Source organism: Sprattus sprattus (genome assembly GCF_963457725.1).
Source record: "Sprattus sprattus genome assembly, chromosome: 7".
In the NCBI taxonomy this organism is placed as follows: Eukaryota; Metazoa; Chordata; class Actinopteri; order Clupeiformes; family Clupeidae; genus Sprattus; species Sprattus sprattus.
In genome coordinates, this window is record NC_137926.1 from 31,121,358 (window position 1) to 31,136,934 (window position 15,577).

Below are 15,577 nucleotides of genomic sequence, written 5' to 3' on the forward strand. Positions count from 1 at the left end.
ATAAAACTTTACACAATAAGAGTACCCATGAAAAGTAAAAAAAAAAAAAAAAATGTTTTACAAGTTTCTTTGAAAATTAATTTTAATATGCAAATGAGCTATACATTGCAAATGAGCTATACATTAATCGAATACGCCTAAAATACACCCAAATAGGCTTTTTTTTTCATTTACTCCTACCACAATACATCTTTACATAGTAAAAGTATACATAAAAAGCAACTTTTTTTGTATTACAAGTTTCTTTTGAAATTAATATGCACATGAGCGTCAGACTTATTGAAAATGTCCTTGTTGCAAAGGCAGAAACACCATACCCCTGGCAGGTACTACCAAGCTAGGCACTTTTCAGGTGAGAGGCCAGTCTAAAAGCAAGACTGCCATCTCCAATTGGCAGTAGAATGATTGGATGAAGATTGGGCCGATGTTTTTGTCAGGTGTTGCTGCCTATGGACATATTCAAGTGTGGAGCGCTTGTGCATATTCAAATGAATTTCAAAAGAAATTTGTGATACAAAAAAAAATACTTTTCATGGGTAGACTTTTATTGTGCAAAGTTTCATTTTGATAGGAGTAAAGGAAAAAAATGCATTTGTGAGGTGTATTTTTACCATGCTTTATTAGCACACATCTCAGATTGATGAGAATTAAACATATTTCCTCAACTAGGATTTCTTAGGACTTTTAGTATGTTGTTCTGGATACCTCATAGAAATGATCGATGCTGAAAAAAGTATTTTACAAATAGTCTGTGGGTACTATTTTGCCCTCTCATTTCGCCTCGACTATATGGTGCCCTCTGGTGTACGCTGAGAAGTATCGCGAGAGTTTACAAATTCTCACAGAGGGAAGGAAGAGAAGGCGGTGTAGTCAAAGATTTCAGACAGGCGGAGTAGTAGTTTGTAGGAGGTGATTATGTGTGTCTTTCCGCGTTTTCCCGGATTTCATCCTCGGTGTTCTCATTTCACCGTGTGTACTTTTGCACGATTCTAACCTCCCACCTGGTTGAAAAGGAGGGAAATAAAGCCAGTCATACAACCACACAATCTCCTAAGGCGTTCTCCTTATTAACGTCACCTTTCACGACATATGGTAGTCTAACTAGGCTATACCGCCTCGTCCACATGCATTGGAGTCCTGGGCCCCGGCGTACCGGCTCGAGCCATGTCGGCGAGGAATGCAGCAGTGGGCGACGGTGACAGAGCATCGGATGAACAGTCAGGTAATGGACTGTTAACAGCGAGAACAGATATCTCAAAGTCACATACGTTTTGTTTGGTGTTACTATGAGAATTTCTCATGTTGGTGCCGTGCGGTGAAGAACAGGCCACTGGTATTTCCCAGTGTACTCCGTGTTCTCACCGAAACTAGGTCAGTAGTTCAGTAGAGCAAACTCTGCAGTTAAGTTTTTCCCTAATAGCCCAACCTTTAAAGGCAAATTATTGACAACTTATTGGCAAACTGTTATTTATATGCCTAGCCAACAGATACAAAATACCTTCAAGTGAGATTTGACATTATATCAGCGAGGCAATGAGGTCCTTTAGTAGCTTATTAAGGCCTTTCCGGAGACTTCAGTTTTCATAGGATTGTGGCTATCTTGCTAGCTTGCGAACCCTAGCTAATACTGACAGCCTTTGGATGTATGTTATGATGTGAGCAAATAATGTCATTCCTCTGGAGCAGTGTCTATTGTGGTCAACCATTCGCAAATTCAAATTTTAAATGGTTTGCCTTTACAATATATGTTGTTGCAGCAGCTGGGTAGCCTACTGATGCCGCGCAAATATCTAACCAATGTCATGTCGCCGAATATGTGGAATCCAACCTATGCCACTCAAGTGGTGTTAGAATGATGTGGCATCTGAAAAAAACATTCTTAGCGTCATTGTTTGACTCAAATGTGTGGCAGGTTTTAAGTTAACTGTCAGTAGCCAGGACATGTGTTATGTATTCAGAATTTCCACCTTATCTAAAAGTGTGTCATCTTCTAAATTGTTTAAATTTGTTTATTTAACATGCTCGTTATTTCTCACATCAGCACAAATATGAACTCGCTTTTAACTAACGTAGACTTTTCCGAACAACCTATTTCCCTGTCAGATAAAAAGGAAAGGCATAGCTGACCTTGGACTACTAAAGTAGTATAGAATGCTCACAACCGTGTGCCTAACGTTATGCTGCCCAGTTGGCAAAACACTATAACCATACGGGACACGGTTATATGAATAACCTTATTCTTTGATTTGTGTATATATATGTGCATTTCACGTTATACGGTGTTCATTTTGTGTGTTAGTGACTTGTTTTGATGGATAAAGCCGTTATTGCAGTGTGATGGTTATGCAAGCTAATATGTAGGTCAAACAGCGAAGCACTGGGCCACTGGTGTAACGCAGCCTCTCTTCCTCTTCGGGTCGTCGACTCACGAAGATTTTCTATTTATTGCACCGATGAAATATTGAAGGTGTACTTTGCACACAGAGCCTGTTAAGTGTCCCCAGATGTATCAAAATGTATCCATTGAAATGTTCGAAGGAACAAAGTAGATCGTGGGATTATGTGTCCAGAGTTCTACGTAAACACCCTAGATAAGTGGTCTTAAGAATACTGATGTGGCTGCATTGATGTTCCCGTATATGTCATAGAGGTAAATACATAGCTGTTGAGTTGAGGTTTAATTTTTTTTGTAATTTGCTCCTACCTTGCAGTTCCTCTTTGGTAATTATACAGATTAAAGGTTGTTGGCAAATTCATTTTCATTAACACACTGCAATATTTTTTGTGTAACGTGTACGTTTCTCTCCTGCATTGTGTAACCCTTGTGGTAAATATGTGTAAGTCTTTGACTGCTGTCCATGCTTTCACCCCCCTAAAGAAATTAACTCTCAACCCATTCCTAAGTAAAGCACAAGAACTGGCTGGTATAGTGCACTTCGGGTGATGAGAGCACTTGTCCACACCAGAAAGGGGATCTACACTGTGGTGTAAAGATGGCTTGAAAGAGACTATCACAACTGGTAGAGGTGGGGCTGTGTGCAACTCAATTGCATGTGGGCACACCAAAAACCAGGCCTGGAAATATTTAGGGTGCCTTATCTAAGTTAGATGCGGGGCAGTTCATTAGAATCAATTTCTCTCCTGACTTATTGGGGTACCCGTACCAGCTCATTTATTACTGGTCGTGCAAGATTGGGGTAAAAGCCATTTAATGTTTTGCGTGAAAAACCTTTCTTTTCAATCTTTAAGTTGGCATTGTCAAACTGGTGAGTTCTAGGTTTTTGAAAAAAGGAAATGTTAATGGAATTATTTCCGTCTCCATCGGAAGACTGCATAGATTGTTTGACTATAGGTCAGTTGAGCAAACTTGCAGAATATTGATAAACCCAAAGGATGTCTTCATGAGAGGATCAAGAAACAAGATCTAAGAGAGTTGGTACAAATTAAACTGGCAAAGATAGAAGTCATATCTTTAAATCCTTTGATCGAAACGGTGGGGCCAACAGCGTCTGATACTCTGCAAGGTTCGGTTTACGTCTCGCATTCAGAAAGTAATTCTCCAAATTAAATAGGAACAAAAGCTTTTAGCCAACTAACCTGAAAAACAACGGCAACTACAGATGAGAGACAGAAATGGACAACAAGGTTGGCCTGTCTTGTATGACTAGGTTCCTACCTAAGTTTAATGACCGCAACCCTGACATTAGATTTTCTTAGTTTGACGGAATTGCGGATGATCAAGGCTGAGACGTCTCGCAGCGCACTGCTGTTGCAGAGTGTGTTTACAGGAAAGGCTCAGGAAGCGTGTACTGCGTTATCTGTTTCAGAGCGTGTGTGTGAAGGACGCACTAATGAAGGCCATCAAATCGGTTCAAATTGGATTTACAGACTGCGGTTTAGGAACTGAAGGAAGAGTGACTGGCAGACTCACGCTGAGGTTGCTATGGAGCTCACTGGGTTCTTTAATCTCTTGTACGTGGCTGTAGGTTTCCCCTTTGATGCGTTGTGTGATCTTATTGTCTTGGAACAGTTTAAAAGTATCGTTTCAATTGTTTTAATAAGCACAAAGTCGAATTGGCTGATTTAAGCAGACGAGTTTGTCTTAACTCATAAGAGTAGAATAAAAGATCATGTAGGCCTACAGCACAGTTAGCACACAGTCGCAAAGAACATCTACTTGGTTGTGCAATATGCAACCGTGTAGTCCTCAATCCAGGGAGGATGTTTCTCTTCTCAGTAAAGGGGACTCTGAAAACAAGTGTCACTATTTTTTAGTGAGCGGTCATTGGAGGAAAGAGTGACTTGCACTGCCAATTAGGAATAAACCCACTTCTTATTATGCTAGATTGGTTGTGTGTGTTGCTTCAGTCAGGCTATTATCGTAGTTTTTTCCCAATTTCAAGCCAGGTTGAGGCAGGGGCTGTGCTTATGCAGAAGGACGAGCACCATATTGTTAGGCCTGAGTTTTATTTTTACGAACAGTTTCATTTTATTCCACCATTGAAGAAAAGACTTTGGCGTTAATTTGGGCTCTGAAACACTTTGATGTGGGCAGTGGGGTGCATCCTGTGGTGCTGTACTCTGACCACAACCTGCAAGTCAGCGTTTAATGCACTGGGTTTGATTTCCACAGCCTTATGATGTGCAAATTCGCCTCATCCGTGGAGTGGACAATGTGATGGCAGACGCATTGTCCCGTCCCTTGTGTGGGGCAGAGTAGTTGTGGGCGTCTTTGTTAGTTCCTCTCTCCTGTCTTTTCTGTTCCTATTCTCCTTAATTTGCTTTAACAGGCGCCAGGAATTGCTGGGGAACAGGATGCCGTGAAGGTATTGGGGAAGTGGGGAGTGCTGAATGGTTTGTGGCGGGATGGTGGGAGCTGTGATTGGCTGTAGATATGAGTTTTGGTGGGTTTGAGACTTTGTATCATGTGCCTGTGCTCTCTTTCACTCTCTCTGCAGTAGGTGAATTGGTCCTGATTGGCAGGGGGATAAGAGGTCTGCACTCCATTTACTGATGCTTCATTTTAAATTTTAGTTCTGCCTTTAAACTTTCAAACAAAAGTTGTATTGTGTTGTATGTAAATTAAAATGTTATGAAAAGAATACAAACAATGTTTTGTAAATATAATTTATGTTTTAAATATAAGTAACAAGTAAACATTTTCATGTATGTTCTCATAATGTTGTCAAAAAAATACCTTACCTAAATACCATACTGAATCATGATATTCGCTACTTTCATTCAGGAATATAGCATGACATTATTTTGTATCTTCCATAACTTCACCATCTTCATTAAATACCATCTTCCAGTTATAGTAGGTTGATTTATGCTTTAGGTTCACCTGGTCCTTGGCTTTCCTCTGCTGAAAAGGGTTTTTGCTTCTTGGGTAATTTTTTGTGGAGGACTATGAACCCAGCACTTGCACATCATGCCAATAAAACCTTTGCATGAAGTGTTGCTCCCCTTTTCTCCATTGATAATTGTTTTCTGAAAAGGCACAGATGCAGCATAAACATCTGTTGGTGTTGTAGGTTCTATTATACCCCAGCTTTTACGGGTCTTGCTTTTGTTTTCCCATTTTTTTGGTACACTGCAACTTTACTCTCAGACTTCATAGTGGTGAAAGAATCACCAACTCTGAGTTAGCCAGTTCTGAAAATAGTGACTAAAGGCAACGGCCACTCTCATGCCATATTTTGCCATTGAGGCAAACAAAGGATCTTTATTTACAAACTTATAATTTGTATGATTTGAGTAAAACAATTTTTTTCTTGGAATTTTGGCAGTAAGACATTGTCCAGGTTCACTGCGTGGCCTTTTCTCTGAGGTGAATGAAAGAAAAAAATGTTCTGTTCACCAACCGCTTCTAATTGTTTTTGTTCTAAATTGTAGTAAACAATCTTAAGTACTTAATTCTTATTTGAATCATTACTCATCACCGAGAATAACCATCTTTAAAAAATCAACGACTCTTAGAAACAGATCTATCTTGGATGCCCAGCAACCAATATGAGTGAATCCACATACGTTTTAAAATAATACATTGAGCATTCAGTATTCCTTAAAGGTTAGGAAAGAATTCTGTCCTATGAACAGATTTTTTTTTTACAACTGGTGCTTGTGTGTATGTGATTATTAATAAAAAATGTAATCCATATCGGGAAACAACACCAATGAAATGTCAGTGTAGTAGTGGAGTAGAGTGAACCACATCTCTTGTAGCTGCACTAGCCCCGATTGTGATACTCATCTGAGCTCAGGCGTCCAGCTGGCTGACTGAATGAACGTGTGACACTGTGTTTGTCTATCTGCATAAGGACATAGCATCACCCTGTTCTCAAGGCCCCATTAATCCGCCAAACAGATCTTCACTCGAGAGCCCAGGATTAAAAATCAGGTTGTTGCTGATCTGTTTATGGTTATTTAGGTCAGCGGGTCTATGGAGCAGAGCTAAAAATAGGAGCTGTGTTCAGCTCCGCAACCCTCGTCATTGTGCCCTGAACTCCTCTCACGCACACACGCACACAGTCCCAAACGGCACGCACAGAAGCGCTTGAGGATCTAGAGGAGGTGTTGATGTACGGCCAGGCCAGCGGGAGTGTGCCAGAAGAGATTAGAAAATGAAATGTTCCCAGCTTCTGGCCCACGCCCGTGGTCCCACACTTGGCAGCGCTGTGTACACATAACATAAATGGAAGGAGCTCATATGGGGTGTCTGAATTGATCAACTTAGACACTTATAGTGGCATTAATATCGTAATTAATAGGATTTACGATAGCAGCAGCAGATGGGGTGTGCTGGTACCCATGACTTATCCTGTTGATGGGCTGTTGATTGAGTATCCATGAAAATATAACTGGGGGGTTATGCAGAGGGTAATAATCAAATATGATTACTACGAAGGGTTCAGAAACGTCTTTTTAAAGTTAAGTTCTGTTTTTGTGTTAGAGGAGGTTACGTGAATCAGAGCCTTGGTTGGGGGGGGACTGTGTGCCAACCACTACTCCCGGAAAGGGGAATGCTACTTGATTAATAGACTTCATTGAGACTTGAAGGGTTTAACTTTATAATGATGCAGTTGTGCCAAAATCAAATTAAAGAGTACTTAGATGTACTTAAACTGTCAGAGATAACACATGTGAGAAATAAGGAGCACAAGTTTACAGTAGATGTGCGGTTGTGTGCAACATTTTATGCACCCCTGTGGAAATGACAGATTGGTTGATTTTGTGAAATAGTAGATACAACCATGCAGCAAAATAACATAAAGCAAAGAGGCTTTCTTGTCTTTTTACTGCTATGTTATTACTTAAGTTATGAATTTTAGTTATGAACTTGAAGTAAGTGTAAATTACATCTTGCAAATTATTTTTGTAGGAAGCTCTTGTGTTGTCTCTATACATTTTATTTATGAATTTTACCCCCATTCCAAAAGCTGACACCATTTTGACATATTAAGATATGCACTAGCCTTTTGTATGCAGATTTTGCTTTCTATCAGGAAATTAATTTAACCTAAATGCAAACATTTCAGTTTATGCTGTCAGTTCTTGATTTTTTGACTGTAGATTTAACACAGTGTCTCTTTATATACTATATAATGATGTATAGCTTTTATCTTTGTTCACCTTTTTTTTTTTATCTTTCTCTCTTTGTCTGTCTGTCTTTGAATACATAGGGGATGTGTTGGAGGAGGAGCTCCAAAGCCATTCTCTTTCTGTGTCAGGCCTGATGACCCCTATCTCTGCTGCTGCTATGGCCTCTGGCATGGACATGACCAGGAAACGCAAGGGCAGCGTGGACAACCAGTAAGTCACCTTAAGAGAGGGACCTTTAGGGGGTGACTGGGGTAAGTGGGGTTCATAGAACAGTAAACCAGTGGAGGAGGCTAGGATGAGCACCTTTGGCTTCAATTGCCACTATTAGCTTTGTCAGACTGAGAAAGGCTTTTAATGTGCTTTTGATTGCTGTCATTTCTCTGGAGGGATATCGTTATGAAACAATTATGTGGAAAATGAGGTGGAGACTGTGGAGGAAGAGAAGACCGTGTGTGTGTGTGTGTGTGTGTGTGTGTGTGTGTGTGTGTGTGTGTGTGTGTGTGTGTGTGTGTGTCCATATTATTATCTCAGCAGTTGGGTAAATATATCGTTTGGTTTCCAGGGAAATTAAATCTGCAATGGATGAGGACATGGATGACGACCAGGACAGGTAGAGATTCTGTCTGGTGTCCCTTTACTGAGATGAGTCATCCTGCTTGCTTTATATAGCACCTGATGTGTGAACCTTTACTCTGTTCTAGGTCCGAGGGTGATGACCAGCATGTGAAGATCAAGTGTTTCAGGTACTGATTCCTTTTTACATAGACCATGATGGGCAATGGCTGTATGTGTTATATCTGTGTAATAGTCACACTATTATTCAAACACACACTGTTGTCTCTTCAGTACGTAACTTACAGCCTACCTTACTGAGTTAGTACCCTTCCCAGCACACACCAGAAACCTCAGCTTTTGGCGGAGGGCAAGTTCTTTTTGAACCGCAGAGAAGTGAAACGGCCATTTCTCCATCCTCAGGGAGCCGCACAGTCAGATCGAGAAGCGGCGGCGGGACAAGATGAACAACCTGATTGACGAGCTGTCGGGCATGATCCCCTCCTGTAACCCCATGGCGCGCAAGTTGGACAAGCTCACCGTGCTGCGCTTGGCTGTGCAGCACCTCAAATCTCTGAAAGGTGAGTGCCACACTCTAATGGTGCGCACTGGAAATAATTTAAATGATTTGAAAACTGCTGTCTGTGAACAGTGATGAATCTGTGGTTGGCTGTAAAGCACTATTTAGCGTTATTTGTTGGCAGCAATAGCAGTATTTGAGTGCTTCAGATCACCAAAAAGATATGAGAAATGCCCTTAGTGTGCTATAGATACCTTTCTGCATGTTCACTGTAAATCCTGAATTGAAGAAGTTGCAGTGTGTCAAAGGGTTTTCAGATAAACGCAGGTGAACTGCAAACTACTGGTGTATTGCTAGGGGAGTGTCAAAACAACACATTGATCTGTTTAACTGGCATTTGAACCACACACCAGAAACAGTTTCTTTAGTCACTAGTCTTTTACGCTGGACCTCTAGGTACCACCAGTTCCTTTGCCGAAGCCAATTACAAGCCTTCTTTCCTGCCTGATGACGAGCTCAAGCACCTTGTACTCAGGGTAAGGATTTTGGATCAGTTCAAATGGGTTGATTAAAACTTCAGGTTAAGAGGTTGGTAATACATTATGGCTGGATGAGGTCATGCCTTACAGTAGTGGCTGTTTGCAGTAGTGGCACACATCTACAGTGCCACTTGAAAGTATGTGAACCCCTTGAGCACTTAAGCGTTTTCTGTTGTTTTACCATGATTTTTCATTTTTTTATCACCAATTTTCCATAGATGAAATGTCAGGTTTATGTTTATCATTTGCATGTACTTGTTTAGAGGAAATTGTTTGAGTAGCCAAAAGACTACATGAAACATGGAATTAGTCCATTTCATAAGTAAGTGAACCCCCAGCTGAATTGGTAAAGTCAAGCAGGTGGGGTTGACAGCTGACATTCCTTCTATGGAAAATTGGTGATGGAAAAAAATGAAAAATCATGGTAAAACAACAGAAAACTCCTAAGTGGTCAAGGGGTTCACATACTTTAAAGTGGCACTGTATATTCCCCATGATATAGCTGTTCTTTTTAGAGCCATATTATTGAACCCAGTGCAGACTTGTCTTTATTGCCTTGCATGCTCTTCTTTTTCTAAGTTTTACCCCCCCCCCCCCCCCCCTATAATTCTCCTTCTCATGCCCAGGCTGCTGATGGCTTCCTCTTTGTGGTCGGCTGTGATCGTGGAAAAATTGTCTTTGTCTCAGAGTCCGTCTCAAAGATACTAAATTACAGTCGGGTAAGTTACAGTTGCTAAACGAAAAACTTGCTACAAGCGGTTGTTTTGAGGCAGACAACATATTCGTGAAGAGGATTTTTAGGGCTTCGGAAAGGTTGGGTGTTTGTGTGGAATCTTTTTGCTGAGAGGTTAGAGGTAGAAGCACAAGACATTTGTCGTTATAGAAAAATGGCTCAGTTTCAAAGTGTCCTGGTCTTAAAGCAGACTCCTTATGCTAGAGATGGTGAGTGATTCTGAGGTGCTGTCTTTCAGACGGAGCTCATTGGACAGAGTCTGCTGGACTACATTCACCCAAAAGACATTGGGAAGGTGAAGGAGCAGCTGTCTGCCTCGGAGCTCTACCCCCGTGAGAAACTCATCGATGCCAAAAGTAAATACTGCTGTGCATTTGCTCATGGTCTGTGTCTGTGTCTGTGTCTGTGTCTGTCTCTGTGTGTGTGTGTGTGTGTGTGTGTGTGTGTGTGTGTGTGTGTGTGTGTGTGTGTGTGTGTGTGTGTGTGTGTGTGTGTGTGTGTGTGTGTGTGTGTGTGTGTGTGAGAGTGTGTGTGAGTGTCTGTGTGTGTGTGTTTTAAGAGTGTCCTAACAGTCACCCTGTGCTCTTCCCACAGCTGGGCTGCAGGTGCAGGCAGACTTGCCCGTGGGGGCGGCACGCTTCTGCTCGGGGGCGCGGCGTTCCTTCTTCTGCAGGATGAAGTACAACCGCATCACTATCAAGTTGGAGGAAAAGGACTTCCCCTCAAGCTCCTGCAAAAAGAAAGGTGAGTGATGCGCTCTGTGGGTCGGAGGATTTCAATGGAGTTTCTTTTTCAAAATTAAAGATCTCTTAGTGTTAGTAAAAACGTTTTGTCTAAATATCGCAAGCTAACTGCTTACTGCTAAGCCGACTCGGCTTATTGGTCCGATTGTTTATGGATTCCTTATCAATTTTCATTGTGGAAAAAAGTAGGTCTGTGCAGGTTTTCAGTGTCAACGCAGCTGTTTTATCTCTTAAGTCTGAACACAGCCTAGAATAACAGCTGAACATAAATAAACTGTTACTGTAAATAGTGAAGTGTATAACTTTAAAATGATAAATGTGTGTGCGTTTGCGTCCCAGAATCCCAGAGATACTGCACGGTCCACTGCACAGGCTATATGCGCACGTGGCCCACGAGCCAGCTGGGCCTGGAGGAGGCCGAGGCCGACAAGGAGAGCTCCCACTTCAGCTGCCTGGTGGCCGTGGGCCGCGTGCATCCCCACTCCACGCCTCAGCTTAACGGAGAGATCAAGGTTAAGCCCACGGAGTTCATCACGCGCTGCGCCATGGATGGAAAGTTCACCTACGTGGATCAACGGTACGTCCGCTGCCAGTGCTTTACGTCGAAATCATACACGCGCAGATCTGATGAGGACAGAGATATGAGTTATACAAGCTCATTAGAGGCGTCAGGGATGACGCATTTCGATAGGATGTCCATGAACAAAGGAGATCTAGGGTTACCTGTGCAGTCTTATTATAGCAGCCAGGCCTGTAATTGGGTCTTGTTTGGATGTTAACTGTGTCAATTGAATCTGTACATCCTCTGGCCGCACTAAACAAAGCTAGCATCTGTTGGGCGCCTTTGACCAAAGGCACCAATGTGGAGCATCAACCCACGCATCGAAGCTAGTGGACCAGATGGTGCCCATGCACTAGATTTATCACTCCTTTTGTTTAATCATAAAAGTGCAACTTCAACTACATAGAGTTTGTGTGTATCTAGCTATTGTTCACCATATCTTATGATATTCAAGTTCAAGTAAGTCAGACTGGGCACTGAAATTCTTAAGACCCGTACAACAAACTACCATAGCATAACATAGAATAACATAACATATAAGTACTCTGAACATAAATTACACGTATAATAAACATATAATAAATCTATTGAATATACAAAATAAATATACAATACAATCTGCTAAACATATAATACACATATAGTAACCTAATAACCTATACTAACCTAAAGACAAATCAATATACACTACAGGGTTAAATCAATAAACACTAGAGGTTATTTATATACCATTTGAACTATATTTATACTGTGTTTGAATTGGCCCGGAGAGGTTTGTGTTTGTGTCTCTGTGAGTCAGTGTGGATGAGTCATATCTCCCCTCAGGAGCAGAGATAAACGAGATGCGCTCCAACAGCATGACATTTCAGAGTGATACACGCACCTGCACTTCAATGCACACACTCGCTTCACACTCCAGCTGGTGCCCTTTGTACACAAATGTACACAAATGAGTGTCACCAAATCAGTCACCCTCAACTCACACTGACCAACTGCCATCACACATGCCTACCACACTCTGAATTTACACACACACACAAGACCCACACCCGCCACCACCATGTGGCCAATCTAGTAATCTAGGAGGAAATATGAGATTATGTTAAGGTTTCTTTTAGTTGCACAAGGCTTAGTGATCACAGTTTTATAGGTCATCGTGCTCTCTCCCAATAACTACGTATAGCGGTATATAATAGATGTATTGTATTTGTATAATTGTATATTTATTTGGTGTTGGAATCTCCAAAGGTAGTCAAATTGTAATAAGTGAGATAGCATGTCTGAAAATGAGGGCCAGTCCTGTGACTATATTGTATTTGGGTTGGAGGGCTGACATGAGGAGACATTCAGTTTCAAAATGTCTGTTTTCATTCTGCATCTGTTTCTGTTTCACCCAACTTTGGGTGAACGGTTTGTAAGGAATTGTTTTCCTGTTGCAGAGCAACCACCATCCTAGGCTATCTGCCTCAGGAGCTACTGGGAACATCATGCTATGAGTACTTCCATCAAGATGACTTGCCCCACTTAGCAGATAGACATCGAAAAGGTAGGGTACTATCTTTGTCAGCCACTGACAAACGTTTAATGAAAAATGTTATCTTTACATGTCCATTGTCCACCAACTTGTTTAGATGTCAAGAGTCTGACTGTTATATTTTGTGAAACTCAAAGGAATTTGTTAAGATAACAACATTGCCATATACGGCTTCATCTTGGACCCGCTCTTATTTGATAGCCAGCATTTAACTCCATATTGAACTTCTCATCGTTGAGAACATGACTCTCTTTAGTGGAGATCCAAACACGGTATGTTTTTTCATTTTTTCCTGCAGTTCTGAGGACTAAAGAGAAGATTGAAACAAATTGCTACAAGTTCAAAACGAAATATGGCTCTTTTGTCCACTTACAAAGTCAGTGGTTTAGTTTTATAAATCCCTGGACCAAAGAAGTAGAGTACATAGTATCAACAAATACTGTCATATCGTAAGTATAAAACCTTTTCACATACTGTCTATTCATGGGGAAATTGGGATGTCTAAAAGCATATAGAAAAGAGACATAAAAGATTTTTGTATACCGATAGTAGTGGTAAATCTGAAAGTTCGATTGCGTTGTGTTCTTCATTCTCTTTGACAGTGGTAAGAGTAGTGCCAGTGGGTCAGGGGACAAGTCTGAGCAACCAAGCAACCTCAGGACATCTGAGGGTGAGTTCACTCACAGGGATATCATGTGCTGTTGTAGGTCCATGCAGTAAATGAACCCTTCATCATTGTAGGTCCATGCAGTAAATGAACCCTTCATCATTGGAACATTACCTCACAGTGGATCAGGTTTAACACAGCAGTTTGCCTGTTTCAGATTATTCTAAGAAGGCCCTCCCCATCATCCCTGGCATCGCCTCAACTCCAGGAACCATGATCTATGCCGGAAGCATCGGGACCCAGATTGCCAATGAGCTGCTGGACTTCAACAGGTTGGCATGAAAGGGAATCCAGAGAGACTAGGTCAGGCTAGGGACAAGAGTTTAACAGGCCTATGAGCAAAGTGCACCACCTAGTGGGGAGCAAGAGACTCTGGAAAAAAGATGAATGAATAATTAGATATGGTTTGTGAGCTTGAGAACTGAACAAGCTTTGTGAGCTTTACAGCTGATATTCCTCGCTGCTTCTGTTTTATCTGTTTGATTCAGAAAGCTTATTTCCCCCGAATGTGTTTTTTTTAACCACTAGTAATAAGCATACAAAACATTCATTCATCTAATTTTATGTTAATTTGTACAGTATAGACGAGAATCTAGCTTCCACAATCCAGGTGCTAGATTGGTTTAGCTGTCTTCTCATGTTTGTGGTGATTGTGTTGTTCCTCCATGAGGTGCTAGATTGGTTTAGCTGTCTTCTCATGTTTGTGGTGATTGTGTTGTCCCTTCATGAGGTGCTAGATTGGTTTAGCTGTCTTCTCATGTTTGTGGTGATTGTGTTGTCCCTTCATGAGGTGCTAGATTGGTTTAGCTGTCTTCTCATGTTTGTGGTGATTTTGTTGTTCCTTCATGTCTCGTTTTCCAGGATGAACTCTTCGCCATCCAGTGGGAATGCGAGCCCCTTCGGTTTGCTGCAGGACAAATCCCCACTGGCCAACACTCTAACCAGCAACAATGTAAGTGTGTGTGTGTGTGTGTGTGCAATTTTTTCTTTCTTAAAATGTGGGGTGTGTGTGGGGGGAGGGGTGTCGCACAAGAAAAGACCACTCTCTTGGACCCAATGGTTTACATTGTGACATCAGCACAATGGCAGGGGACGGCACCCAAGCTGAATGAATCTCATGTGCAAAGGCAGTCAGTTCTGAAATCCGTAACCGTAACCGTCTTGTGTGTGTGATGCAACCGGTCACAGGTGCCAAATGGGGAAGTGGCAGACATGGAGATAGCGGGCAAGTCTACCTCTGAGGACGAAACGAGAAACACGCCGTTTATTGGAGGTGACTCTCTCATTGGTATGTCCATTGTGTTCTGCTGTCATTTACACTATACATACATACAGTACATATATATCTCTCATTAAACCACTATTGTGGCCTCCCCAGCCTGCATTGGTCCTGCAGCAAGTAAACATTGCAGAAAGCAGCCTTATTCTTCAGTGACCTTCTGTCTGTCCATCTCTCCTTCTCTCCAGAGGGGAGCTCCCAGCTGGACCTGGATGGGGTCGGGGTGGCGGGCCTGGGGAACCTGAGCAGTGACGAGGCAGCCATGGCGGTCATCATGAGCCTGCTGGAGACGGACGCCAACCTGGGCGAGGCCATGGACTTTGATGACATGCACTGGTCTCTGTGACGTCCTAGGCGCTAGGCTCCATTTTTCTAAAATATCTGTCTATTTCACTTAAAAATGACTATCTCCCCATGAGGCATCAGGTGTCCCCCTGAATATTCTTTATTTCTTGTTGTTTTTTTGTTTGTTGTTGTTTTATACATAATTTATTGGGTTCTTAATTTCCCCTCTGGACATACGGTCACCCCGTGGTGACTGGGGACTAAAGCCCAGTAATAACCTCTTACAGCTCTGGTGGGTGTCCTGCTGATAGGACCGAGTGGTGATGGACTCCTTACCTCTCACACTTGGAGGAAATGGTCAAAAGGCCAAGTGCCTGATTGGGTACTGGAGGAATTTAAGCTACCCGCCTTTACCAGACTGTTGAGCAGTACTCTCTATCTGATGTCAGAGGTCATTCAGCTGATGTGGAGGTTCTGGTTTCCTCTGGCGAGTGGAGTAGTCTACACTTGAAGCATGGATGTGATCAAGCAAAAACGCACTGAATGGTAGATTTTGGAAGG

The 15,577-nt window shown here is 42.0% G+C and overlaps 1 protein-coding gene across 1 annotated transcript; it reads left to right on the top strand.

The window, feature by feature from the left end:
- Nucleotides 1-1,164: 1,164 nt before the first annotated feature.
- On the top strand, nucleotides 1,165-15,077 carry bmal2 (basic helix-loop-helix ARNT like 2; the record flags this gene model as incomplete). Its single annotated transcript, XM_080842960.1, has 17 exons — nucleotides 1,165-1,222; nucleotides 7,683-7,812; nucleotides 8,165-8,212; nucleotides 8,304-8,345; nucleotides 8,578-8,735; nucleotides 9,131-9,210; nucleotides 9,840-9,932; nucleotides 10,185-10,302; nucleotides 10,541-10,690; nucleotides 11,029-11,266; nucleotides 12,691-12,797; nucleotides 13,084-13,234; nucleotides 13,388-13,455; nucleotides 13,610-13,724; nucleotides 14,314-14,404; nucleotides 14,641-14,740; nucleotides 14,920-15,077. The coding sequence occupies 17 exons, from the start codon at nucleotides 1,165-1,167 to the stop codon at nucleotides 15,075-15,077; spliced, it is 1,905 nt and encodes a 634-aa protein (XP_080699086.1).
- Between the last annotated feature and the right edge of the window lie 500 nt (nucleotides 15,078-15,577).